Below are 26967 nucleotides of genomic sequence, written 5' to 3'. Positions count from 1 at the left end.
ACCCGAGCACCTAAGGCGGGCTGAGGACCCCACCCTCTGTGTAATGGATACTGAAGCCAACTACCGGGGTTGGAATCCTGATTCAACTTCCCAGCTGTGTCCAAGGGCAAGCGACTCAGTCTTTCTGAGCTTGTTTTCCATCAGGCCAAGAGGGTGGGAGGGGCGTGGTTTATTCATAAGTATTTGCTGAATGTCTATTAAGTGTCAGGCACTGCTCCAGGTACTGAGGTGGTGCTGAGGGTAAAGACAAACATCATGTGCTTGGCACAGATCTCCCAGCTCAAAGGGTCAGTCATTTTTTAAATTTTTATTTATTTATTGCAAAGACTTGAGAGTTGGTCTGAGTGCAACCACCCCTGGCACTCGCTAAGAGGTTTGGAGTGAGGAGCCTCAGCTTCCTCAAGTATATTTAAGCTGTGATTAAACCCAGCAGAACCCCTCCTTCCACCCCACGGGAACTGAAGAAGCCCTCACACCCTTGCAGAGGTCCCCTGCAGGGACACACAGCCACAGCTAAGAGTCCAGTCAGGGATTGGAGTTTATTTCTGCCAGAGCTGGGAAGACGGGACAGTAGGAGAGATGCCTCCAGCTGCCTCTGGGAACACCAGCCCGTGACTGCAGAAGACCAACCAGAAAGAAGAGCAGAGTGGGGCAGGAGAGGATAAGAGGGCTCCTTGTCCTGTCTTTTCAAGGGGCTCAGGATCCTTAACAGCTGAGCAAAGGATGGGGAGCTGAGGGGGCAATAGCTTCCCCTCAAGCAATAGCGCCCCAGTCTCTGCCTCCCTGCCAGTCTCGCTTCTTTGGGCCTGGGGGATTACTGGTTGATGGGAGGTGGTTGATAAATGCCAAAAAGTGCCAGAGGGCAACATCATTTCCAAAGTGCAAGAAGCCAGAAGGTGGGGTGCACGAGACTGATGCGGGCTGCCCTTAGTGCCTCTGGGGCAGGGTGGGTCACTGGGGCTGGGCTGGTGGAGGACCCTCAGGTTCAGGGGGCTGTGGTCCAGAACTGGGCTCCGCCTCCTCGACCTCCTCCTCGTCAGAAGCCACGCCCTCCTCCAGGCGGAAGACCTGCCGCACTGTTCGGGTGGTGAAGGTGAGCGGGCCTCGTCTGTGGGAAAGAAGAGAAAACCGACCCAAAGATGAAAGGGGAGCAGAAGGGAGAGGGATGGGGAAATATGGAGACAGAAAGGGAAAGAAAAGGAAATGTGAGAGTCAGGAGAGCAGAAGAAGGAGAAAGAGGGATGGAGAGATGGAGGGGGAGAAATGGGGGATGGCCAAGTGAGATGGAGACAAGTGAGAGATGAGGACGGGGGAGGTGGGGATAGAGAGGTGAGGGACAGAGGAAGGTGGGGGCAGAGGGAGGCGAGATGGAAAATGGACAGAAAATGGTGGTACAAAGGGGAAAAGAGCACAGAAATGAGTCAGAGAGAGGGGTGGGAAGAAAAGGAAATGACTGAAGATCTGGCTACTTCATGCCCCCTTGTTCCCAAGCCCCCTGTTCCCCACTCTTGTCACCACTGGCAAAGACCCAACCTCTCTATCCCTGAAACACATCAGGCATATGTGTAGGGCGGCCTTACCTGAGCCGGTTCCTCAGCGTTGTCACCTCTCGATTCATGGACTCAGCTGACTCTGTGACATCCTCCAGTTCCCGCTGCAGCCTCCGGCGACCAGCTTGAGCCCTGGATGCCTCCTCCTCAGCCTCCTCCAGTTGCCGCTTCAGCTGCTTCACCCGAAGGTTTCCTTTCTCCAGCTTGGCAGAGCAGGGGGACCAGGATTTATCTCTGGGTTTCACCCTCCCTCCCCCACAGCCAGCTAATTCCAACCTCCTTGCACCCTGATCCCCTCTGTCCCATCCCCTGCTCTCTGTTTAGTCTTGTCATGCCAGACTCTGCTGGGACTCCAGTCTCTCCCCTGTAAGCTAATCTGCACCTGGCCTCAGAGGGTTCTGTCTACACCCAGATCTGACCCTGCCTCTCCCTGTTCATGACTTTCCAAGGCTCCCCAGTACTGCTGGTATAAAATCCCAGCATTTCAGGTGGGCAGGTTCTTATTCTTGTCTATTTCTCTTCTTGTCATAGACCTACTGACCAGAACAACTTCACTAAGATCCTCCCAGACCTGTCATTTCTTTCTCCAGGGAAAGGACACACATACTCCATTCTTATTCTTCAATACCTCACCCCTTTCTTCTCTCCAGCATGCCTGTTTGTTTTTGCTTTTAAGTCACAAAGTTTATTTCCACTCAAGGATTTTGCACTTGCTCCTATTCCTAGCTCTTCCTTGTCCTTTTCATCTCAATTCAAATGTCACCTCCTTAGAGAGGTCTTCCTGATGCCTCCATTCCAAAATTGATTTCCCATTCCTGTGTCTTCCTCTCTCTTCATTCCCCTTTTTTCTTCATAGTCCTTGCCACATCTGCAATTACCTTTGTCCATTTACATGTTTATTGCAATGTTCTCTGTGATGACAATGTGAACTCCATGAACGCAAGGACCTTCTATCTCATTCACATTCATATCTCTTAATGCCTAGCACAGTTCTTGCCATGTAGTAGGTGCTCAATGATTGTGGAATTAATTGCAAATAAAACACAGCTGAGCTTTTAAGGGCACAGAGACTCAGTTTAGGCAGATAGACCTGGAATCTGCTCCAAGCTCTATCACCAACTAACTCCATGATTTTGATGCAAATTATATCCCTTCTTAACATTTTTGTTTACATACTTGTGAATAGGGCTAGTGAGAAAATATAAGTTTGTATTCTTTTTAAGCAATTATTTATGACACAATAAGTGTTCAATAGCTAAGAGCACAGATTCTAGGTCAGTGTCTGAACTCTAAACCCACCTCCTACTATCTAAATAATTTTGAGCAAGTCATTTTATATTTCTGGGCAGTTTCTTCACTTGAATAGGGGAAATTGCAGTACCTATCTTATAGGATTCTGATAAGAAGTAATGTAATACGTGTTATGTCTTTAGCACAGTGCCTGGCACATAAAAAGCACTTAATAAGCACTATCTGTTGTTACTTTATTCCTGGTCTAGTTTCTAGGTAGGGCTTAATTTATCCCCTCACCCTGATTGCCTCAGCTTCCTACTAGGGTCCTTGCTAGACACCAGGATTTATGGAAGGACTAGTCACTGCTGATGCTCCGAACCCCAGCTTGGTGTCTGACTACAACTCAGTACAGTCCAGCATCTGCATGCTGGTCCTTGTGTTGGGAGCTCACTGCCTCTTGAGATGGCCTGTGCTGTTTTCCAGTCAGTGGCCCCACTGCCCACTCTTCCTGATGACAATTCCTTACCTGGTCCCGGAGCTGGTCAGCTACCCTGCGCTCCTCCTCCACCTGCATAACCACTTCCTTCAGCCGCTTCTCAGCTCTGCGCACCAACTTGCCTGAGAGGATGCGTTCTCTAAAAGGAGGATGCAGAGGAGGCTCAGGGAGATGCCCCTGGGACTTCCACTAGTCTGGTGGCCACTACCCTGTTCTTGGACTGGTCTCTTTCCTCTTTATCACCCCCTAACTGGCTTCCATGGCCTATTCAGCCAGACACTGGCAACTGGGCACCTGTCTCAGGGCATCTACATTCTTGACTTATACTCTGACAGCTGGTGTTCCTAAAAATGTCTCCTGTGATACTGTGATTTATAATAAATATATATTTGGTCTTCGCCTGACTTCCTGGCACTTAGCTGACAAATCCCTTGGAATTTCTGAAGTAATATGTCCTTTTGTATGCTAATGAGATGACTGATGGCTGGGGTGTCCTGGATGGCATGTGTCAAGACTCTCAAACCCCCCACCTCTAGAGAGGGGCAAGGGGATGGAAGTTAAGCCAATCATCAATGGACAATGATTTAACCAATCACACACAGGTAATAAAGCCTTATAAAACCATTTTGGGTGGGGATTAAGGAGCTTCCAGGTTACTGGTCACATGGAGGGTGATGCACCCACAGAGAACATGGAAGTTATACACCTTCCCACATGCTTTGCGCTATACACTTATTCTCTGTCTGTTCCTGATCTGTATAAATGGATAAATATAAGTAAAGCATTTCTCTGAGATCTGTTGTAAGAACCTCTAATTTGCAGCCAAGTCAGACAGAAATGTGGGTAAGCTGGGGGTTTCCTACTGAATTGGCATCTGAAGTGCAGGACAGTCTTTGGGACTGGGCCTTCAGCAGCAGGGTTTGTGCTCTCTTGGATTAGTGTGAGAATTGAGTTGAACTGTAGGATACCCAGAGAACCAGAGGACTGGAGAACTGAAGCTGGGTGTGATGGGGCACACCTGTAATCCCAGCTACTCTGGAGGCTGAGGCAGGAGGATCCTGAGTTCAAGGCCAGCCTCAGCAATATAGTGAAACCCTGTCTCAAAACAGCAGCAGCAACAACAAAGAAACGAACACAGGAGAATTGGTTTGGGGGAGAAACTATTGCACATTTCATGTCAGAAGTGTTTTGTGCAAAGTGGAGAACAGAGAAAAGCAGTTTTTCCCCTTCTGGTTACTCCGGAGGATCCAATCCATGTTTTCACAGTTTTCAATCTCCATAGGTCTGTCACATTCCCTGACTTTTTTACTCCTCTCCTCTCAAGCCCTCCATCTCAGGACCTACCCACTGACCACCCAGTGTGAAAGCTGATATAAAAAAGGAAGTAATTTGTGTCAAAACTCTAACAAAAGGGAGTCCAGGAAGCTCTTGTGCACAGATACCCAGATAACTATAAGAGAACTCATCACAGGACATTCTTAAGCAGAGTGGTCTAAGAGCTTGTCCAGGACTTCTCAAAACTGCTTACACAAGGGCACTCGCCAGGCAATGGCCCTCTCAACCAACAACCAGCTCCCACAACAAACCCTGTGGCCTCTGGTCTCGGAACAGCTCACGTGAACGTCCCCTCTCCCTGACCACCTCGGATGCTACAGCATGCTCTTCCTCTCACTGCGCTGCTCCCTCCCACCCCACCCCTCCACTCTAGAGGCTTGCTGCACCAAGTTTCCTTAGGGGTTGAGACCAGTTTCCAGACCACACCACCATGCAGAATCTTTGTCCTCTTCTTTACTTTGCCCCAATTATCCATAGGCCAGTCAGTACCTGGACCCTGTCCCATCAGTCCCCTGAACTCTGTCTTGTCCCCTCTTCTCTGTCCTCAAAGCCCAAGCCCCCTCTCAGCACTCAGTCTCTCCCACATTACATTGCTCTCACTCTGTCTGGCATGGACTTCCCTGTCTTTTCTGGCTGTCCATACATGCCTTCTCCCTTCTCATTCACACGCTGCCCCAGACAAGCTCAGCTCTCCCAGGTCTCCATGCCCATCTGCAGGCTGCTGTCTGCTAAGTCTGTTTCCAGAGCTGCAGCCTAGTCCAGCTCCCAGCTTGGGCCCTCCACCAGACCACACTCCCTCAGTTCCCTGTGGGGCTCAGGGCTCTTCGTGATCCACCTAGAGCTGCAGGTGAGTGCACCTGTCCCCTCTAGACAATGGTAGCGATGCTCGGTTGCCAGTCAGGCATCCCAGATTTATAGTCTACTTCTGTTTCAGTATTCTTATATTAAAATAGGGATGATAATGGCCTTCTCAAAAGGGTTATATGATATCATACATGTACATTCAGGTAGTCATGCACCTAATATATATTGTGTTCTTAATAAATGAAAACCATTAGTATTATTGTTACCAAATAGTATTAAGCAGCAGGAAAATCTATTGGGTGGGAAAAGCAATATGTATTAGGTTTAGTAATAAATGTTTTATTGTTCTATTAGCTTAGGGTTCTCACGTGGGGATGTCATGGGACTTTTTCTGATTACTCCAAAAACTGAAGATGGAAAATATTTCAGCCCAATATTACAACTGCTTCCTAGCTCTGAATGTGGATATGTGTGGATGTGATGCTTGGTGAAAGTGCAACCATTTTGTGATCATGAGGGGAAGACTACACAGATGCTTACCCAGAGGTCTACCCTCTTTGGACTTCTGGACTCCAACTTTTATCATGTGAGAAAAATAAATTCTTCTTTGTGATAGACTGGTAAAAACAATGACCCCCCAATTATTACCCCTTCCTGTATCCACACTCTTGGCAAAATGACCATAGCTGCTTTTTTCAAGTGATGATCTGTTTTCCCATGCCCTTGAACTTGAGCCTGGTCCCATGACTTGCTTTGGTTAACAAGCTATGGTAGAAGTGACATAGCACAGCCTCCAAATCTAGACCTTGAGAAGACTTTGACACTTTCTTTTACTCTTGAGACCTTGAATCATTCTGGGTGGGCGTGCTAAATGACTAGAGGCCATATGGAGCAGAGAGGCAAGTGCTTACAATTAATTGAGCCCAGTCAAGATCAGCAAATCCATCTAGTTGACCCTTGGCTGAGCAAAGATGCAAGAGTGAGGCTTACACAGTCAAGCTCAAGAAAACCAGCCAGCCCCGAAACTCATAAGCACTAAGTTTTGAATCACTAAGTTTTTATGGTGGTTTATTATGCAGCTATAGCTAACTGCTACGTTATTGTGTAAATCTACTTCAAGTGGGATGCAGTTACTTGCAGCCCAAAGCATCCTCTTCCACCTACCTGCTTTCCTGCTCCAGTTGCTCTTCTGCCTGGGCTAACTTAGACTCAAGGGCTGCAATCACCATCTTTTGGCGGGCCCGGGCCCCAGCATCTTCCTCACCAAGGCGTCCCCGTAGTTCCTGGATCTGTCGCTCCAGCTGCTGCCGCCCACTCTCAGCCTTGGCTGAGAAACTGCGCTCAGCAGACAGCTCTGTGGTCAGGGATTCCACCTGCAGAGGTGCGGAAGGGCCGGACATCACAATGGAGCCTCAGGAGCAAGGAGGTGACCAATCCCGAGTTAAGAGGATTGATGAGTTTTACATTATAAAGCCTGCACATACTAAATACTCACAAATGCTAGTTTGTGCTTTTAGCCATTGCTATATCACCCAACAGCACTGCCAACCCTGGGTTTTAATCTTTTGGGTATTTTTTGTTATTTTAATAAGTCCACGAGACCATCACGACCTTGTTGGAATGCTATAAATGCTACCTCTGACTGTGACTGAGTCTATTCCAGGGCTTTCTCACTTCTGTTTGCACCAGGATCAACTGGGGAGGCTTGTGAGAGAAATGGAAGTTCCAGGGTCCCACCTTCCACAGATTCTGCCTCAATGGGTCTGGATTTATAACAGCTACCCAGCAGGGCTGAGAGGAGACACATGGGGCACGACATTCACAGCCTTGGTGAAGAACAGCTACTCTGCCGTGGCTGTGTAAACATACTCCTGAAGTCCTGCTGACTTATCCAGCTGGTGCTCCGAGCCAGGCCTTGTGCTGGGCACAGGGAAGCAGGTCAGGCTGGCTGATTCACGCTCATTTCATTTCACCCTCACTTGAACGATCCTCCCAGGGTTTAGCATAGTTTCCTCTATTTTCTCAACTTTTTTATTGCAAAATAAAAGGTGATATATTGTCAACACCCTCCCAGCCAAGAAACAAAACTTTACCATTCCAGGTAAAGGTATTAGGGTGTTAGGTATTAAGACAGGACAACCCTGCTTCCCAAATAGCACGTTTCCCTGAGGATTAGGCCATCCTTCCTTGCACCCTCTGCACTGCAGAGCTGCACCCTGTCTGCACCTTTCTGCTCACACACTCTGGTCTAATCTGGCAGGTTTCTCTGTCCTCTGTGCTTCCTGCAAACTGGCAGTCAGTGTCTCAATTCTATTTGTGAGTTTTCAAGGTAATGAACTGGCTCTGTCATCCTCCAAGGGTGTTGTTACAGGGCTGAATAATCTCCCCCTGCCAAATTCACATCTACCCAGAACCTTGGAAAGTGACCTCATTTGGAAATAGGGCCTTTGCAGATGTAATTAGTTAAATTCAGATGAGGTCATATTGGAGTAGGGCGGGCCCTAGATCCCACAGGCCTGGCGTCCTTGTAAGAAGGGAGGAGGCCCAGCCATGCAGAGAGGACGCAGGGGAGAAGCCAGGCGAGGACAGAGGCCAAGGCTGGTGATGCACTGCAGGCCCAGGGATACCAAGGGCAGCTGGCAGCCACTGCAGTAAGGGAGAGATGTGGGACAGGATGAACCAACCCGACTGGCACCTTGATGCATTTGGACTTCTGGCCTCTAGAAGTATAAGAATAAATTCTTGTTTTAAGCCAGCACATTTGTGAAAATTTGCTAACAGCAGTTCTAGGACACTAGTATGGTGACCAGTATTTTTTAAAAATGTCATTGTGAAGACTGTTACAGTGGTGAATACCTGTAATCTCGAAACTCGGGAGACTGAGGCAGCATGATTGCAAGTTCAGGGCCAGTCTTAGCAACTTAGTGAGGCCCTGAGAAACTTGATGAGACTCCGTCTCAAAATAAAAAATAAAAAGGGCGGAGATGTGGGTAAGTGGTTAAGTGCCCCTGGGCTGAATCTCCAGTAGTTAAAAAAAAAAAAAAAAAAAAAAAAAAAAAAAGCATCCACGCATGGTGGCTCACACCTGTAATCCCAGCAACTCTGGAGGCTGAGGCAGGAGGATCTTGAGTTCCACACCAGCCTCAGCAACAGGGAGGCACTAAGCAACTCAGCAAAACCCTATTCCTAAATAAAATACAAAATAGGGCTGGGGATGTGGCTCAGTGGTTGAGTGTGCCCCTGAGTTCAATCCCTGGTACCATAAATTAAAAAAAAAAAAAAAAAAAAAAAAAGCACCATAAGCTAGATTTGAACATATTTGATCAACTGCAATTATTATCCTGCTAAAGCTCCCACCATCCTGCGCCAGGGGAAGGCGCTGCAAGTCAACCTCCAAGTCCTCAGGACATCGCTGCACTATCTTTATCCCTGAGAGAATGGCCAGGTGTCCAGCTACTCTTGTTCACCTCCTTTCCTTCCTTCCTTCTTGGCTGTGCTGGTACGGAATCCGGGGCTCCATACATGCCAGGCAAGGGCTAACCACTGAGCTACACTCCCAGCTGAACTCTTGCTCCTTTCTTGCTCCAGATATGGAATCAGCCATTTTTGAAGAATTCCCAGTTTGTTCTTTGTGGGAAATGGCTTTCCAGACCACATCTGGACATGGGGATGCCCACTGCTATGGGGTTGAAGGTTGTTTCTAACCCTTGGCGGTGGACGCAGAGAGAATGGACCTGCGTAAAATACACTGTCAGCCCCTGAGAATATGACTGTATCCGAATCAGGGCCACCGGCCTATTTTGTGGACTTTAACCCCCTTCCTATGCCAGCTCGATTCTTCCAGGTCAAGCATTCTGAAGTCAGGGGGGTGGTGGGTGCCAGAATCAGCACATCCGACACTGATCATTTATGCTCTTCCACATTACATGCACAGGGATCCCTGAAAAACAATACTTGTATCACCACTGGTATAATAAATGAAAATTGGTTTTAAAAAATTTTTGAGGGGGCACGTTTCCCCTTATTTTAAAATCATACGCCATGTAACTGCTGAGCATATGACCATCTCTTTCCTCACTCCCTCCCTTTTAGCCTTCAGTTAATCTAGGACTAGGAGTGAACTACGTGCTCATTACTCTTGTGCTGATGTCTGTTCAGTAGTAATTTGCACCTTGTTCTCTTGCACAGTGGCTCTCCCTCTGGCTGGCATTGGAGCTACCTGGAAGGTTCATTAAAACATTGCTATAGTTTGAGTCTTAAATGTCCCCAGAAGGCTCAGGACCCCAGGCATGGTCCCCAGGTTGGTGCTGTTGGGAGGTGGAGCCTAGAGGGAGGTCTTTAGGTCTTTGGGGGTGTGCCCTCTAGGGGAACAGTGGAGCTCCTTTCCACTTCCTGGCCGTGGAGTGAGGGGTCCTGCCTCATGCTCCCCACCCTTGCCATCTGGAATCCCTGCCAGAGGCCTGTAAGCAACAGCTCTGCCTGTTCACAGACTAGAACCTCCAAAACTGCAAGCCAAAATGAACCTCTTTCTCAGGCACTACAGCAATAGAAGATGAGTGAGGCAAACGGATTGTGGGACTCACCCCCAGCAATCCTCCCTCACTAGCAAGTGCTCAGGTGAGACCCAGGCCACTAGTCTCTGGTCCACATCTGAGAACCTCACAGAATCCTCCAGAAGGGCTCAAAGGAAGAGCAGTCCCTGAGTTCTCACACACAGGTAGCCTGTCCTTGTCCTCCACACTGGGAATTGGTCTTGCCTCTGACAATGTCTTGAATCCCATTTTCTTTCTTATGAATAAGCTATGTTTATAAGTGTACTCCTCTGTTTGCTTCCAGCACAAAGTCTTGTCAACAAGTCTGATGATAATTTCATTTTCTTTTCCTTCTACACCACTTGCTCACTCTTTCCTGGATGGCTAAGGGATTGTTTTCCTTTTAAAGACTAATACTTTTACTAAAATCTGTCTTGCTGTTACTTATTCTGGGTCAAGCACCTCATGGGCTACTCCAGTACATGGCTTCAGATATTTTAGATTCTGGAAAGTTTTTGTTTTTGTGTTGCATGATGGTTTTGAGTATCTGCTGATCCTTTGCTTTGGTTTTCTTCTTTAGGGACTCCTGTTATCCATCTGTTGGAACTTCTTGGCCTATCTTCAGTGTTTGCTATCCCCCTCCCCCCCCTTTCTTTCTCTTGTTGCAACAAGGATTGAGCCAGGGGCACTCAAGCACTGAGTCACATTCCCATTCCTTTTTATTTTCTTATTTGGAGGCAGGGTGTCGCCAGGTTGCTTAGGGACTCAGTAAGTTACTGAGGCTGGCCTTGAACTTGCAATCCTCCTGCCTCAGCCTGCTGAGATGCTGGGATTATAGGTGTGTGCCACCACAACCAGTTGTCTGTGCCTTTTTAAGTTTCATTTTGCTTTTTAAAAAATGCTCCCTTTTAACCAAGCAGTGCCAGGGCTGAGGGAGCAGAAGCTCGACCTGACCAGAATGGGGAGGAGGCAGATGTGGCTCGTGCAGAGTGGGCTGGGGCAGCAGGGCATGGGATGAGATCGGAAGGAGCTGGCAGCTCACAGGCCTCAGAGGCGATTGAGATTTGATCCTGCCTGATGGGAGCCGCAACAGCCTGGAACACACCTGCCACTCCCACCCTAGGAGCTCCACAAGGACTGGGGTCTCCTCCTTTCTGTGGCCCCCACAGTGCTGGGAAATGGCACATGAGAGACCTCAAGATGTGGTTTTAAACATGAATGAGGTAAGTAGACACAGGTCTCTCTGGAAATCTCTTCACTCTGCTGTCCACCTAAAACCTCCGGGACATGCTGCAGGACATCCTAAGGCACCGCTGCATCTGCATCAGGCTGTTCTGTCTTCTGCATCACCCGAAGATGTGTTCATGGGCAGGGACCTAGCTGACCCATCTCCAGGTCCCCAGTACCACCCAGAATAGGATCTGGGCTTCCAGAAGCCTCAGAAAATATTCTTAAATTAAAAATACATGCTTTTCTTCCTCTGCTGAGCACCTACTTATGCTTTAAAACCCCAAACACCTCTTCTTCCAAAGGCCTTCTTGCAACTCTTGCAGAAAGAGTCATCTCTCTTTCTCTTTTCTCCCACTCCTGGCTGACCAGGATACTCCCATTATCAGGCTTGCCACCCTATAATGTGACAGTGTAGTCCCATGTCTGTTAACCTCCAGAAACTTCATAGGACAGAGGTCTCATATAATTCATATTTGTATACAGTCCTTAAGATACCACAGAAATACAAGTGAAGGAATCCATCAAGCTCCCCACTAATACAAACTCCTATTCACCTTCAAAACCCAACTCAAATATTCCCTTTTCTACAACTGCTGGGTAAGTGGACTGAAGGTTAGGATCCCAGGCCAGTGCAGACCCCCATGGGGCTGGGGTGTGTGGAGCCACGCACCTGCAGGAGGAGCTTGCGGTACCGGTCATTGAGCAGCTCCGCGTTGCTCTGCTCTTCCTCTAGCTCCTCTTCCATCTGCCCCAGGCGCCCCTCCAGCTGGCGCTTCTCCTCCAGAATGGCTGCCCTAGAGAGAATGGGAAGGGGTAGGGGTAAGAGGGCAGATGGCCAGAGGAGGACGTCTAGTCCCACGTTACCATGGGCCACTCACTTGCTAAGGTTACCATTGGCCACTTCATCTGCCATCTCATCCCGGTCCTGCTGAGCCTGCCGCCTGGCACGGTCCGACGCGGCCAGTTCCTGAGATGATAGGGGTGGCTGGTCAGTGGGGTTGAAGGGAAGTTATCTAGACACTGACCTCACCTCCTCCCGGCCCTCACACTTCAAGTCTCCTGGTCTTTCTTCCACTGGGCAGGAAGATGCTGTCCCCAGGTAACTTTGGAGTGAGCATCAGTATACACGCACTAACCTGGACCCGCCTCCTTCTTTTTTTTTCTTTTTTTTTTTTTAATATATATGTTTTTGGTCAAAGAACCTTTATTTATTTATATGTGGTGCTGAGAATCGAACCTAGGACCTCACACATGCTAGGCAAGTGCTCTACCACTGAGCCACAACCCCAGCCCTGGGCCCACTTCATGATGCCCTGAACCTCTTTTGCTAAGCTCACTGTCGCCTTTTAAGCTTGCTCCTCTTCCAGGCACCACGCAGGCACCCTGTCAGACCCACAGTACTCTCTTTGCCCCCTCCCTCCTGCCCCTGACTACCTTGTCCCTCTTCTGTGTGCTCTGGACCTGGCTCTGGCTTCATCTTCTCTCTCCAGCCTCCCTGCCTCCAGTTTCTTCCCCCGACATTCCCCTACTCAGAATTTTCCGGGGTTTCCTAGAGCCCCGGACAAAATCCCTGCCTCTCTGGCGCTGCATTATTAGCCCCGCCCACCTCCCCAGACTCACCTCCCAGGGCCAGTGGTTAGCCCCGCCCACCTCCCCAGACTCACCTCCTGCAGACGCAGCACTTCTGCTTCCAACCCCTTGAGGCGCTTCTCACTCTCTCGGTTCTGGACAAAGATCTCCTCCCGGGAGCTGCGTGACTCCTCCACCTCCCGCCATAGCTCCTTCATCTGGGCCTGGGCAAAACAGAGGGGGTGGCGGGCTCAGCCTGGCTGTGCCTCATCCACCAACCGTCGTACCAGACTGGCAGAGGGGGCTTAGTTCCCGTAGACGAGCAGGGCGATCTCAGAGCCCTACAAACCTGGGCTTCCACCCACAGTCGCTTGCTGTGTGACCATCCCTGCCCACTCTCTGGGTCTCAGATACTTCCTCTTAGAACACATCTTCAAATTTAAGTTTAAAATGAGTGTGATAGCTGGACTCTGCAGTAATAATAAAGATGACAACACTGATTTATCTTGGGCCAGGCTCTGTCACATACACATACTGACAGCTCAATCCTCACAACCCCCTCGGTGGGGACTTTTATCTCCCTAGCGTCCAGATGGAGAAACCGAGGCACAGAATCAACATGTCAGGGTAGTAAGTGGCAAAGCCAGCATTCCAACCCAGCTGCCTCAGGTTTTCATAATAAGCCAGGTTGCTACACGGGCACTTCTGGGAATGTGTAAAGATGCAAATATAAAGGATTTCTGCTCAGCGCTTAAAGAAAAATTTAAAACCACCTAAATGACACGCTATACCTTTACAATAAATACAAAAAATAAAAGACACGCTATACCTTTACAATGAGTCCTGGCACAGCTGTTAATAACAACAGGAAGGACAGCAGGTGGTGACAATTATTATTACTGTTCTTTTTAAAAATTTTTTATCATTTATTTACAATTCACTAGGATACCCATTTTGTGCAGCTGTACCTTTTAATTCATTTTTTCTGAAATAAGTACAAAAGACCAGACTAAAATTGGGACAAGCCTTTAAAGGAAAATCCTTTGACTCAGAGTTATTACTGTTCTTAATATGATTTTTGATATCGTTTTAAATGAAGGGGTTTTCCTCTGTGATCACATGATGGGCAGTTTTTACACCAGCTCTGGCCCGTAGAAATGTAATGTGAAGAACATATGTGGTTTTAGATTTTCTAGTGGCCACATTTAAAAGGCAAAAAGAAACAAGTGAAATTAATTTGAAAGCTATATTTTATTTAGTCTAATATTTAATAGATAATTACATATAATAAAGCAAATGTTATATTCCACTTATAGTCAACTTAAAAAGCATAAAGGTAAAAGATTTCACCTATTTTGGGTACTGTCTTTAAACTCATCTTTCAGACCTCCACTCAGATACCTAACAGCCACGTGGGTCAGGGGGCAGAGTTATACTTGTTTGTTAAACAACAACCAGGTATAATTCATAGTTGGATTTTAGAAGCCTGTAAACTATTTCTAAATGGAAAATAAAGTGATGAAACTGGAGTTAAAATAAAGGACCTACAAAGCCCAGAAGCAGCAGGCGAGCCCCCGGGTGGCGGGCTGCTCAGTGCGCCTGCGCAACTGCTGCAGCCATGGAGCGCTTACCTGCATCTTGCGGAGCTGCTTCACCGCCTCCTCCTTGCCCTGCCCCGCGGCAGCCGTCTGCGCCTTCAGCTCCTCCAGCTCGGCCTCCAGTTTCTTGCGGGCGGCCACCGCCAATGCCCGCTGCTTCCGCTCCTCATCGCGCTCCACCTCCGCATCCCTGAGCTGCGGGAGCGGGCGGCAGGGTCGGTCAGAGGACAGGACGCCCAGGCTCCCGGTGTCGGGGGCAGGTCCATCCGCCTCAAGCCCAGATCCTCCTGCCTCTCCTCTCCTCTTCTTCTTCCCCATGGTCCTGGCTCTGGCCTTGAGTTCTCCCTTTTCACAAGGGCCTCTTTCCTAGTTTCCCATCTCTCCCCTCCCGCCTATTCCCACACAGTTCCAGAAGGTTCTTTGTACACACAGGGCTAACCGTGCTCACAGCCCTCCCGTGGCTTCCCAGGGTCACTAGGTTGAAGTCTTGGAGGTGCACTTTCCTATGGGTCAAAGGATCTTGTAGGGAGCAGACACCCACAGAGCCCTCGCCTTTGGTTACCTGCTACTGTTCCCTCCCCTTCCACCTTCTAGCACGCCCACCCCAAGTCTGCTGCCCACATGGCCCCAGAGTGGGCTTTCTGACACTCATGGCTGCCACTGCCCCTCCCACGCCAGTACTGGCCACAGAGGGCAGAACGGGGGACATCCTGGGTAAATGAAAATGGGGGTGGGGGTTGGGATGAAGAGTGGGGGCTAGGAAAAGGTGCTGATACCAACGTGAACCCATTCTGGTCAGATCCAGACAACGCTGGAGCCAGGAAATAATGAAGGGGAGGGCTCAGGCCTACCTGAGATAATTATTTTCTTGTGGATTTAAAAAAACTCTCCTAGGAAATTGCTTCCTGGTCCACATACCCCCATGCTTTGCACGTATGTATGGAATATTTGTAATGAAGTTTATCTTTACGTTGTTTACCATGGTAGCAATTCAGACATGCTCCAGACAGACAGCTGACCAGCCAGGGCACCTCCACCCGTGCCTGATGCCAACTCCTGCCTCACTCTCCAAGATCGGCGCACCCTGTATTGAAGCAGCCTGTGCATCTGTTTCCCTTCTCGGCTCCTGCAAACCTCCTCTTGCCTCAGCCTCCTTGGAGAAGCTCACAGTTCTATGGCCCGTGTATTCCCACTGGAATGCTGTTATCCCAAATGGTGATCCTGGTTCTTTGTACGATTTTTCCCTGGGTGTCATTGAGGTGCACAGCTGGAAGGGGCAGCGGGGTGACTGGAGGTGTAGCTGGATGCCAGGTTGGCTGGGTAGTTGTGTGCTGGTGGGGGGCTGTATGTGGGTAGTGGAGGTGGTAGCGTAGATGAAGGCAGTGGGTGGGGAAGGTTAGCTTAGTGCATGATATATGTGTGGGTTCAATGGGTCAGGGAGTAGGAAGATGGAGGATGGTTAGCCAGCAGGAGGGAGGTTGGTGGACAGGCTGATTGGCAGGTGGACGGATATGACCCCTTGGTGCCTGTATGCAGCAAGGCACAACCGGGCTGGACTGGTGCCCCCAGTACCTGCTTGGCCAGCTGCCTCCGCCTCTCCTCGCCAGCCTCATCCCGGCCCTGCAGGTCCCGCTCGTGCTGTGTCTTGAGAGCCTGCACGGTCACCTCCAGGCGCAGCTTAGCATCCTCAGCTGCCGTCAGCTCGTCTTCCAGTTCTGTCACTTGTGTGCGTAGGTCACTGGCTGTCTGTTCTGCCACCCTGCGGGCTCGTTCCAGCTCATGCACCTGGGGGGAGGGCGAGTGAGCACCAGGTCCAGGCACTGAGGGAGGGGGAGGGAGGGGTCCTGGCAGAGTGGGGGAAATGTTGAAGATGGACAAGGAAGCAGCAGGTAGCTGTGCCCCTCCCGGTTCCTTCCTCCATCCATTTGTCCTTTGCTGTCTCATTTAAAACCATCTTAACACATTTTATGAATAGCCTGTACCTCATACAGGTTGAACATTCCTATTCTGGAAATCCAAACTCCATAGTGCTCTGAAATAAAAATTATCTTTTAAGTGCTAGGGATTAAATAATCTAAAACTTATAAAGTGCTAACATAACTCTGCAGATGGAAAATCCCACATCTGACTTCATCTGACATGCTGCAGTTAACACGAAGGTGCACTAAAATATTATAAAAAATCACTTCAGTCTATTGTATAAGGTGTATATGAAGCATAAATGAATTTTGTGTTTGGACCTGGGTCCCAAACCCAAAGTTATTTATTGCATATATGGAAATATTTCAAAATCCAAAAAACACCAAAATCTGAAGCCCTCTGGTCCCGAGCATTTCAGAGAGGTGATATTCCACCTCTATTCTATCATGTGAAGCTCTGGAGAGTCCAGTTCAAATGTCCATTAGGTCAGCTGATGCTCTTATGCTGGACTATTTCCTATGGTTTTGGTTTTGTGGTTTTGAATTGTGGGCTCACTTCACAGGGGGCTTCATCTTCAAGAATCGTGTGTGAAAACAGGTTGTCGTCATGAAGCTCCAGAGCCATTAGGCTCCCCGGGGTACCCTGGATTCACCATCTACCTCTATTCTTTTCTCAACTTGGGTATTCTCATCTTTCAGAGTTGAAAACCCAGGTAGTGATTGAATTCTGAGACACACAGCCCTGGAGCTTTGCCTTCACAGTCACCTCCTAGAGAAGCCACCCTTGACCTCCAGACCTTCCCTGTGACCCATGTTCCTGGCACGGAGTCCTTCTCCAACTCAGCCCTTGCCACCATGGTCATTTAACATTCATTTATGAGTCCACAGGCAGGGACTGCATCTATGGATCACTGCTGACCTAGTGGCCCTTATTAAGATTCTGGTCAGTGGTGATGGCTACCTTCAGCCCCTGGAAGGGGCCTGCTGAGCCGTCTCTGATTTGGCACTTGCCAATTAATTTTGTCTATTCGAAAGAATCACACTTTCTCCCCTCAACATTCTATTTTCTGCAAAAGTCTTTGGATCAATACAAATAATTGGGCAGTTTTCCTAAAGGACAGAACTTCATGGCTCTAGAACCAGCAGGGTCTCGGCTGGTATTCTGGGGCTGCAGGCCAAGGGCATGTTGGGGGCAGGGGCTCTCCCCAGGCCTGGCTAAAAGCCCCATCAGAGCAGTCAGTCCATGGGGAAGACAAAGCTGCTATCCCTACACCCCCAAGAACACACCCTGACTCAACTAGGCACAGGTTCTGCCAGTGCCCCCATCAACAGCGAGGGTGGCCTGTGTCCTGGGGCCTGTCCTGCTCTGCAAAAGTCCTCAGTGGATGGATGGAGCGGAGGGTGCCCCAGGCCATCTTGAACTTCAGGAGGCTGGGACAGTGGCTGCTTGACAAGGGCCTAGGACAGGCCTGCAGCACCCCCTACAGGCCACAAGGGGTGTAGCTTCAGACGAAAGAATTTTCATGCACAGGTTATTCATAAATCACGTCTAGAATGATTCTGCACACCTGAGACTCAGGTGCTGGGTAGCATTGAATGAATGAATGAGCTGGGAGGGGGCATATCTGTTGGCCGCCTCGGGTCCTCCCTTCTACAGAGGGAAGGCAGAAACCTGGTGGGGGAGCCAGTATATGCTGGGTTTTGGGGAGGCAAAGTGGAAGGCCCCACCGTGCGGGGTGCGTGCATGTCCGGGTGGTTCTCAGGCTGCACTGGGGTAAGTGCTCTCCGTTCACAACTGTGTAGTGGGTAGTTTCCCCACTCTCTGAGCACATGCCTGAACATGTGTGTGGTCATGGAGAATGCGCATTTCATGTCTGCTAATGTGAGCATGCGCGCTTGGCGAGTGGCCCTCGTGTTCTAGGTGTGAACATGTGTGTTTGGAGGAAGGCTCCCCCTCCCACTCCGTGCACATGCGCATGGATGCCTATGCTTGGTGAGTTGCACTCCCCTTGCTGTTTGTATGGGAGCACATAACTTCCACCGCGGGTTCGCCTGTGCGTGTAAGGGCATACATTTGTGCGCCTGCGTGTTTCCCCTCAAAAAAAGGCGCCCGCGCCCTGCTCACACTCTTGCCGACGTCGTCCTTGCTGCTCAGTAGAGCCTCCAGTTCCGCCCGCAGTGCCCGGTTCTGGCGCTCCAGCTCCTCGCGTGCTTCCTGCTCCTCCTCCAGGGCCCGGGTCAGAGACAGGGCCCGGGCCTCGCGCTCCCGACCCTCGGCCTCGACCCGCTCACGCTCTTCCACTGCCCGCAGCACAGCTGCCTTCTCCTCAGCCAGGAGCTTCCAGGAGAGGGGAAGGGAGTCGGGGAAATAGATTAGCTGAAAGGAGTGTCCAGAGGGGAGGGACGTAGCGGAACTGCAACCATGCCCCAAACCAGCTCAGCTCTCAAATGGACCAAACCGGTCAGTCCTTTAGGAAACAGTGTTTCTTCTCTTTGGGGTGGGTAGGAAAAATAGAGACTTATATTTTTATAACTTTTACTGTTTTATTTAAAAGATACAGTAATTGGCAAATGATGAAACTTCAGGACATTCAAAGAAGGAAGAGAACAGGATGCATAGTTAAGAGAGAAAAAATTGGTTCATTAAAACAGATCTGCAAGATTAAGAAGAGCTAAAAGAATGATCATAGATACTTAGTTACTTGGACCCAATATTCAATAGGATTAAGAAGTGTGCCTTCCTCAAATTGACCTATAGGTTCAACATCCCAAATCAGGATGTGCTTTGGTTGTTGTTGTTGTTGTTGTTTTGGAAACTGAAATATTAATTCAAAAACACAGATGGAAATGCAAAGGGCCTAGAAAAGGTGATCAACTTCAAAGAAGAAGAAAAAAGAAAAAGGATAGATTTTCAGTATGTACATAAACCAAGTAGAGAACAAATCATGTTGGAACACTCAGAACTTGGGTATCTTTGTGTGTGTGTGTGTGTGTGTGTTACCAGGTATTGAACCGAGAGGCACTTAACCACTGAGCCACATTCCCAGACTCCCCCCTGCGTTATAAATATTTTATTTAGAGACAGGGTCTTGTTAAGTTGCCTTCTTTGAACTCACGACCTTCCTGCCTCAGCCTCCCAAGCCGCTGGAATTGCAGGCATGCAATTCACTCAGCACCAGTTCTTTTTAATTTTTATTTTGAGGCAGGCCTCAGTTGCTGAGGTTGGTCTCAAACCTGCTTCAGTGTCCCAAGTTGCTGGAATTACAAGTGAGTGCTGCCATGCCCAGCAAACACTTGGATATCTATATTCACAAAAATTAATTTGCAGCCACAAAACCACCATATAAAAATTAACTCAAAGTGAATCAGAGTTAAGTGTAAACCTAAGCCTGGAGAACTTCTAGAAATGAGGAGAAACCTTTCTTGACCTGGAATTAGGCAAAGATCTCATACATGCAATACCAAAAACAGGACTTCTTCAAAATTTAAAACTTCTGCTCTCAGTGAGACTCTTTCAGAAGAATGAAAAGACAAGTCACAGACTGAACCAAAATATTTACAAAGCATACATCTGATAAAGAACTTGTATTAAGTTCAGAATACAAAACTCTCAAAATTAAATAATAAGAAAACTACAACCCAACTAAAAGACAAAGGATGAAGGATTGGAATAGACACTTTAGCAAAGAAGATACATGGATGTCACAAAAGTCATGAAAAGATACCTAACATCGTCAGCTGTTAGAGAAAGGTGAATTAAAGCCACTACACATCTATTAGAAAAACCAACGTTCTCTCCTAAAATAGCCTGAAACTGGAAACAAGCCAAACATTGTTCATCACTAGGTTAATAAATACACAAATGAGGTTTACCTATACAGGAGTAATAGTGATAAAAGAATAAATTATTGATATATGCAAACACATGGATAAACCTCACATGACTATTTGAGTCAAAGAAGCCAATCCAAAAATAACTAAATGAAGAAAATTTACAGAAAACTCTAGAAGCTAGAACAGTACTAAGCAATCAAAACCACATGTATGTGGAATCCCAGGAGGAGAAAGAGCAGACCAGAAAAATATGTGAAGAAATAATGGCAGCAGGATGAACACAGCCCAAGGCTGCTGAGAACCAAAGATCAAGAGACAGTTTCTAACTCAGCTGGAAACACATCACATTCCTACAGGGAAACAGCGATTTGAATGACAGCTAACTTCTCATCTGAAGCAGTGGGAGGCAGAGGTCATAGGATGCCATCTTCAAAGTGCTGGGAGGATGAAAGTGCTCACCTAGGACTCTATACCCAGGGAGAATATCCTGCAGATATGAGGAAAAATAACGATGCAGCCACCCTGCATTAACAGAAAGGTTGGTCATTTGCCCAAACCACACAGCAAGGAAGGGCTAAGCCGGGTTTTCGTTTGTTTGTTTTTGGCACCAGGAATTGAATCCACTAAGCGACATCCCAGCCATTTTCATCTTTTATTTTGAGATAGAGTCTTGTTGAGTTGCCTAGGCCTTGCTTAGTTGTTGAGGCTGGCTTTGAACTTGAGATTCTCCTGCCTCAGCCTCCCAAGCCACTGGGATTACAGGTGTGCACCATCATGCCCGGCTAAACTGGGTTTGAATCTCAGGACGGCCTGGCTTTTTTTTTTTTTTTTTTTTGTACATGGGATTGAACTCAGGGCACTTGACCACTGAGCCACAACCCCAGCCCTATTTTGTATTTTACTTAGAGACAGGGTTTCACTGAGTTGCTTAGTGCCTCAATTTGCTGAGACTGGCTTTGAACTCATGATTCTCCTGCCTCAGCCTCCCCAGCCACTGGGATTACAGGCATGGCCATCGTGCCTGGCCACCTGATCTTACTCTATGGGATTCTGTGGTTTTTATTTCATGCTTAGGTTGTGAGATATATATATATATATATATTTATTTATTTTGATTGATCCCAAGGGCACTTAACCACTAAGCCACATCCCCAGCCATCTTTATTTTTTTATTCTGAGACAAGGTCTTACTAAGGTGCCCAAGCTGGTTTCAAACTTACAATCCTCCTGCCTCAGTTTCCCAAATTGCTAGGGTTATGGGTATGCACTGGCAGTTTGTCAAATTCTTAATATTCCCATTTTCTAGATGGTGCTGTGGTTTGGCTCTAAAATATCCCTCACAGGCCCATGGGTGAAAAGCTGGGCCCAGCTTGTGGTGCTACTGGGAGGAGGAGGTGAAACCTTTAAGAGGTGGGCCTGGTGGGAGGCCTTAGGCTGTTGGGGGTGTTCCCCTAAAGGAACAGTGGGACCCTGGCCCCTTCCTTTTCTTCTCCCTGCTCATGAGGTGAGCAGCTTCCTGCACCGTGTGCTCCTTGTCATCATGTGTGGCCTTACTACAGGCCTGAAAGCAACGAGGCCAACTGACCATGGACTGGAACCTCCAAACCCATGAATCAAAATCACCCTTTTCTCCTAAGCTGATGACCTCAGGTATTTGTTACAGTAACAGAAAGCTAACTAATACATGACCTTAACTCTGGAGTTTTCTGTGTAATTTTTAGCTCATCCTCAGGCTGCCAAAGGCTTGATTTCGTGCCCACCTTCTAGACTGGCAAACTGAGGCCAAGAGGGGGAAAGTAGCTTGCTTAGGCACTCAACCAATCGGCAGGACAAGTGAGACGTGTGCTTCCATTGAATTCTCTTGGCATCATCTGGGGTACTGAAACGGTGTTTCTAAATCTCGTTACCCAAATCAGGGCACTCCTGAGAGTAATGGCAGGCACTGCTAATAACCATGCTGGGACGAGGAGAAACCAGGACAGACAGGGCGTCCCACTTTATGAAGCCTCAGGGGAAGAAGGCCTGGCTTCCTGTCCATCACCGAGCTGCCTGTGGCACAGCCCAATTCCTCCCGGTGGCCAGGGGAAGCACAGAGGGGCTTGCAGATCACCTAGCCAGGTAAACGGAGGCGCCTCACCTGATCGAACTTGCGCTGCTTCTTCTCCAGCGTGCTCACGAGCTGCCGCTGCTGCTCCAGGTCCATGGTGACATCGTCCAGCTCCTGCTGCAGCCGGCGGCGGCCCCGCTCCAGCCTGTCCACTGCCTCCGTCTTTTCTGCCAGGCGCTGGGCCAGGGCTTCTGCCTCCCGGGCTGCCCGGCGCCGAGCCTCCTCCCCTGCCTCCAGTGCCCCAGCCTCTTCCTCCTGGCGCCGCCGCCAATCTGAGAGCTGGGGAGAGAGGGAAGGTGGGCAGCTGTTGCGCTGTGAGCAGCCAAGGCCTGACCCTGTGAGGCCCCATTTCCCGGATGAGGTGACTGAGCCTGAGGAAGGAAAGGAGTCGTTCCACTGGGCTCAGAATGGGGTTGAGGCTGTGAGTACTGTGAGCCCCAGGTCTTTCAGGGTAGTAAAATGACCTTGGCAGGACCCAGGGAGAATCAGACATGGGATCTTTCTTGGGGGGGCCCCTAGTCTGAAGGGGAAGACTGAGTCAGAGTGATGGAGGCTAAGGTAGAAGCACAGGCTCCATGGAGCCCACGGAGGGTTTCAGGATCTGTTTTGAATATTCAGAAGTGACTTCCTGGCAGAGGGGTCACTTGAGATGGGTGTGGAAGTAGGCGCAGGAGTTTGACAGCGGAAGGCGATCCCTCAGCGTAAGTCATCCCTCGTTCATTTCATAGGCATTTCTGCATGTTGGGCTGTGCTGGGGACCCAGATCTAACGCTGGAGTTCCACTTTGAAGTGGCTGAACTGCTGAGGAGTCTCATGGGACAGGACAGTCCCAGCCCAAGGAGACTGGACTTGGGACAGAGGAAAAAAGGAGGGTGATCAGGAAAAGCTCCCACCCACAGAGGAGGCTGAGCTAAGTCTGGAAAAAGGAAAGGGTTTTCCCAAGTGAACTGGGAAGGTACGGATAGAGGCGACACAGTCACAGACACAGGAAGGACCAGGGAGAGCGGCCTCAGGGGGCCCAGCTGCAAGGCTGGGGCTGGGTCCAGGGGCACTGGGAGCAGGGGAGGCAGGCCAGCTCTGGGTGCTGAAAGGTCCTCGGCAGTGGGAGGAGCTGGAAGGGCAGAGTGGAGGCCAGGAGGGCTCAGGTGGGAGGGGACGAGCCTGGGCTGCGGCTGTGCAGGCACAGAGCAGGTGGGAGGCCTGGTGAGGAGGAGCCAGTGGGTGGGTCCTGGGGCTGCCCACCTGGGCCTGGGCTGTCTGCAGCTCGCGGCAGGTGCGCTCCCTGGAGGCGGCCTCCTCCTCCAGCTGTTCCCGCAGCCCGGCCACCTCGGCCTCCATGGCCCGCACCCGGGACCCCAGGGCCAGCTTCGCTCTGGTCTCCTCCTGCAGCAGCTCCTGTGGGTGAAGGGGCGATGGAGGTCAGGCACGGCCAGCAGAGGGCCGTGGGGAGGCTCCCGGCAGGCGAGGGGCAGGCGGGCTGGGGTCACCTGGGTGTCGTGCAGCTGGGCTTCTGTGCTGCTCAGCTCCTTGCCCAGGCGGATGGCTCTGGATTCCGCCTCGCTCAGTGCCCCTGACACGGTCTCCAGCTCAGCCTGTGGAGGAGGGAAGTGAAGCCTCAGTCTCCACCAGACGTCCGCGGCGGCCCTCGGCCCTCGGAACAGCGCTCCGAGGGCTAAAGAGTGCGTCCTGGTCCCAGAGGGGACCCGAGGGGTGAAAGGGCTCCGGGCAGCGCGGACGCAAACGCCCTGGGACCGGTGAACAGGCCAGGAAGTGGGCAGCCCGGCCACCCGCATCAGCCCGCAAGGTGAGCACAGGACCCGCGGCTCCGGGTTCAGCTTGGGAAGAGTTGCAGAGGCAGGGAGGCTGCGTGCGCGGGACGCGGAGGACGGCGAGTGGCAATGAGGAGCGCAGGGCTTCTTTTGGGGGTGACGACAATGGCTAGGAGCAGATGGTGGCCATGGCTGAGCAGCTCTGAGGGCTGGGAGTGCCTCTGAGTGGGGACTGGTTCCAGCCCCCGCGCGCATCAACCTCCCAGACGTTCAAGTCTCTTTTACACAATGGGGACTGCGTTTGTGGGAAGCCAATGCACCTCCTTTATACTTTAGTAGTAGCCGAGAGTGAAACCAAGGGCGTTTAACCACTGGGCCACATCTCCAGCCCTTTTTATTTTTTTATTTCAAGAAAGGGCCTTCTAAGTTGCAGAAGCTGGCCTCCAACTTGCAAGCCTCCTGCCTCTGCCTCCTGAGTTGCTGGGATTACAGTTGAGCGACACCACATCCAGCTACTAATTGCACTACTTAAATCTGGAATTAAAAACAGTAATGGTGGTTTCCCCGGAGGAGTTGGGGATTACAAACCATTCTTTGCTTCATTTTTGCTCCTTTGTGTTTTCCGTAATGAACAGGTAGGGATCATTTAGTTTGAAACAACAAAATGAAGTTTTAAAAAACTGACTTTTCTTTGAAGGGTCACAGCTCCATACTGTGCTTACACTGAACCATGACCTTCCCCTGAAGTTTTCTAATCAGACCTTGAATTATTCAAAGGCAGAAGAGAAGAGTGGGGCTTGGAGCTATGGCAAGGCATGCAATCCAAAGGGTCAGGCACGCCTGGGTCTGCACTTCAGCTCTGAGTGACCTTAGGTAATCAGCTGTACCTCTCTGGGCCTCAGCTTCCTCCTATGTAAAATATGAACAATATTAGCTCTCCCTTAAAACCGTGTTTGATATGCAGTTACTGCTCACCAATTATCAGCCACTGGTGTGTGATTGTATTAACAGAAGGGCTCAGAGGGCCAACAGGGTTGATGTAGATCAAACAGAAGCACAGAGAGGGCAGGCATCTCTCCAAGGTCACACAGCAGAGATGCCACCACCACCACCCGGCTACCCCACTCACCTGGACTCGCTGCAGCTTCTCCGCAGCCTCCACTCGTGCCCGCTCCCCATCACCAGCCCGGCCCTGCACTTCCTGCAGCTGGGACTCCAAGCGGCGTCTCTTCTGCTCACCCTCCTGACGGGCAGTCTGCAAGCTGCTCAGCTCTGCTCGCAGCTCAGACACCTCTGCTTCCAGGGCCAACCGGGTCTTCTCCCATGCACCTTTGCCCTGAAGGGGTAGGGAGATGGACAAAGGTTTCTAAGTGTCCCCTCCACCAGGCCAGGCACATGCCTGCCCCAGGGCCTTTGCACTGGCAGTTCCCTCTGCCAGGAACACACCGCTCCAGATGCCCAGGTGGCTTACCTCTTACCTCCCTGGGTTTTACTCAGATGCCACCTCCTCACAGAAGCCCTCTGCGGCTGTTAAACACCACAGACCTGCACCTTGCTCACCAACCCTCTCGCTGCTCGCCTTTGCCTTCCCAGGGCCCTTGCTTCCCCCGATGGATCATGACCCCATGGAGACTGCCCACTCTGCCTCTCCCACAGACGTGGAGCCGGCCAGGGTGGGCAGCACTTCCTGTTGCACTCCCTGCCAGAGGAGCCTCTTCTGACCCAGGTCCATGCCGTCCCAGCCCTGCCCCAACCCACCCTCCGCGCCTGCTCCAGCTGCTCCGCCAGCTCCCCCAGAGCCTGGCCGTGGCGCTGCCTCAGCTCCTGCACCGCCACCTCGTGAACACGCGTCTCCTCCTCCAGAGCCTTCTTCAGCTCCGTCACCTCCTGTTCCCTCTTGGACCTTTTATTGGGGGAAGGATGACAGGGACAGAGTCTCAGGATAGAGGGTGGCGGGTCTTTGGGGGGCTAGCTGGGGCTCCTTGTCTTCTCTCCCCTGGGGACACAGACCGCGCCTGTGCTGCCCGAGAGGCCTGGGTGGTGGTGCTGTGCGGGCGTGAGGCTCTAGGGACAAACTCCTGCCTATCGTTCAGAGCCCTGCCCCGGAGGCCCCTCCTCAGGGAGGTCTTCCTGGACCCCTCCCGCAGACGTGGTTTCGGGGCTTCGTGCCAGGCCACTCCGCCAAGGCACCCGCTGTTCTGGCCTGGGTCTGATTTGCCCAGAGCTGGTGCAGATGGAGACCAGCACCCCAGCCTGCTCCCACCCGCCGAGCCCCACGGGCAGGGCCCAGCCTGCCGCCTCACCGGAGCTCCTGCTGTGCGTTGGTGGAGTCCAGCGTGTCCTCCAGCTCCCCCCGGAGGGCCTCCAGCTCCTCGCCCAGGTCGCGGCGCTGCTTCTCCGCCTTGGCCCTGGCCACCCGCTCGGCCTCCAGGTCCTCCTGGGCCTCGGCTAGGCCTGCCTGCGCCTCCCGCAGGGATTTCAGCAGCTGGGCTCGGGCTCCACCCTCCTCCTCTGCCCTGGGGGTGACAAGGACCATGGAGGTGGCACAGGGGCAGGCAGGGTGATCAATGACTTCTGGGGGTGGCAAGGTCAGATTTCTGGGCTTGGGGAGCAGCCAGTCCCAGGTTCAGACCCCGGCTCTGCCATGGGGCACATGACTCCAGCCCTCCGGCCTCAGTTATCCCGGCTGTATGGGGGAACGTCACCCATGGTAGTCACAGGTGACGCTGACAAGAGTCCCTACCATGTGCACACCCTGTGTGGAAAGCTCACGCCCAATGAGGAGACTGAGGCCAGAGCAGGAAAGCACTTGTCCAGGCCGGTGACCGGCGAGGGGGTCCCTTGTGACCCGCAGGCAGCACCCCTGCAGATCTCTGCATTGGGGACCGCACTTGTTGGGGGCTCATTGCTAGGTGCCACTCAGGCCTGGTTTGCTGTCCCTGTCCCTGGCTGCATGGCACCTGCCCTGGCAGGTGACACAACCTCTCTGAA

The 26967-nt window shown here is 50.7% G+C and overlaps 1 protein-coding gene across 4 annotated transcripts in view; it reads right to left on the bottom strand.

Annotated features, from left to right (window-relative positions):
- Positions 1 to 291: 291 nt before the first annotated feature.
- Positions 292 to 26967, bottom strand: part of MYH14 (myosin heavy chain 14) — a 70607-nt gene continuing 43931 nt past the window's right edge. For all 4 annotated transcript variants that reach the window (XM_079117788.1, XM_079117786.1, XM_079117785.1 and 1 more), the window contains 16 exons: positions 26280 to 26492; positions 25735 to 25879; positions 25106 to 25312; positions 23695 to 23799; positions 23450 to 23602; positions 22238 to 22486; positions 18392 to 18604; positions 15920 to 16132; positions 14381 to 14542; positions 12845 to 12973; positions 12059 to 12147; positions 11851 to 11974; positions 6583 to 6791; positions 3310 to 3418; positions 1581 to 1753; positions 292 to 1108 (listed from right to left, as the gene is read on the bottom strand). In XM_079117788.1, the coding sequence (XP_078973914.1) occupies positions 952 to 1108; positions 1581 to 1753; positions 3310 to 3418; positions 6583 to 6791; positions 11851 to 11974; positions 12059 to 12147; positions 12845 to 12973; positions 14381 to 14542; positions 15920 to 16132; positions 18392 to 18604; positions 22238 to 22486; positions 23450 to 23602; positions 23695 to 23799; positions 25106 to 25312; positions 25735 to 25879; positions 26280 to 26492 (2650 nt within the window). In that variant the 3' untranslated portion in view covers positions 292 to 951. The remainder of the gene's footprint in view (positions 1109 to 1580; positions 1754 to 3309; positions 3419 to 6582; positions 6792 to 11850; positions 11975 to 12058; positions 12148 to 12844; positions 12974 to 14380; positions 14543 to 15919; positions 16133 to 18391; positions 18605 to 22237; positions 22487 to 23449; positions 23603 to 23694; positions 23800 to 25105; positions 25313 to 25734; positions 25880 to 26279; positions 26493 to 26967) is intronic.

Source organism: Sciurus vulgaris (assembly GCF_902686455.1).
Source record: "Sciurus vulgaris genome assembly, chromosome: 17".
Taxonomy (NCBI): Eukaryota; Metazoa; Chordata; class Mammalia; order Rodentia; family Sciuridae; genus Sciurus; species Sciurus vulgaris.
This window is presented reverse-complemented; position numbering and strand designations above follow the sequence as displayed.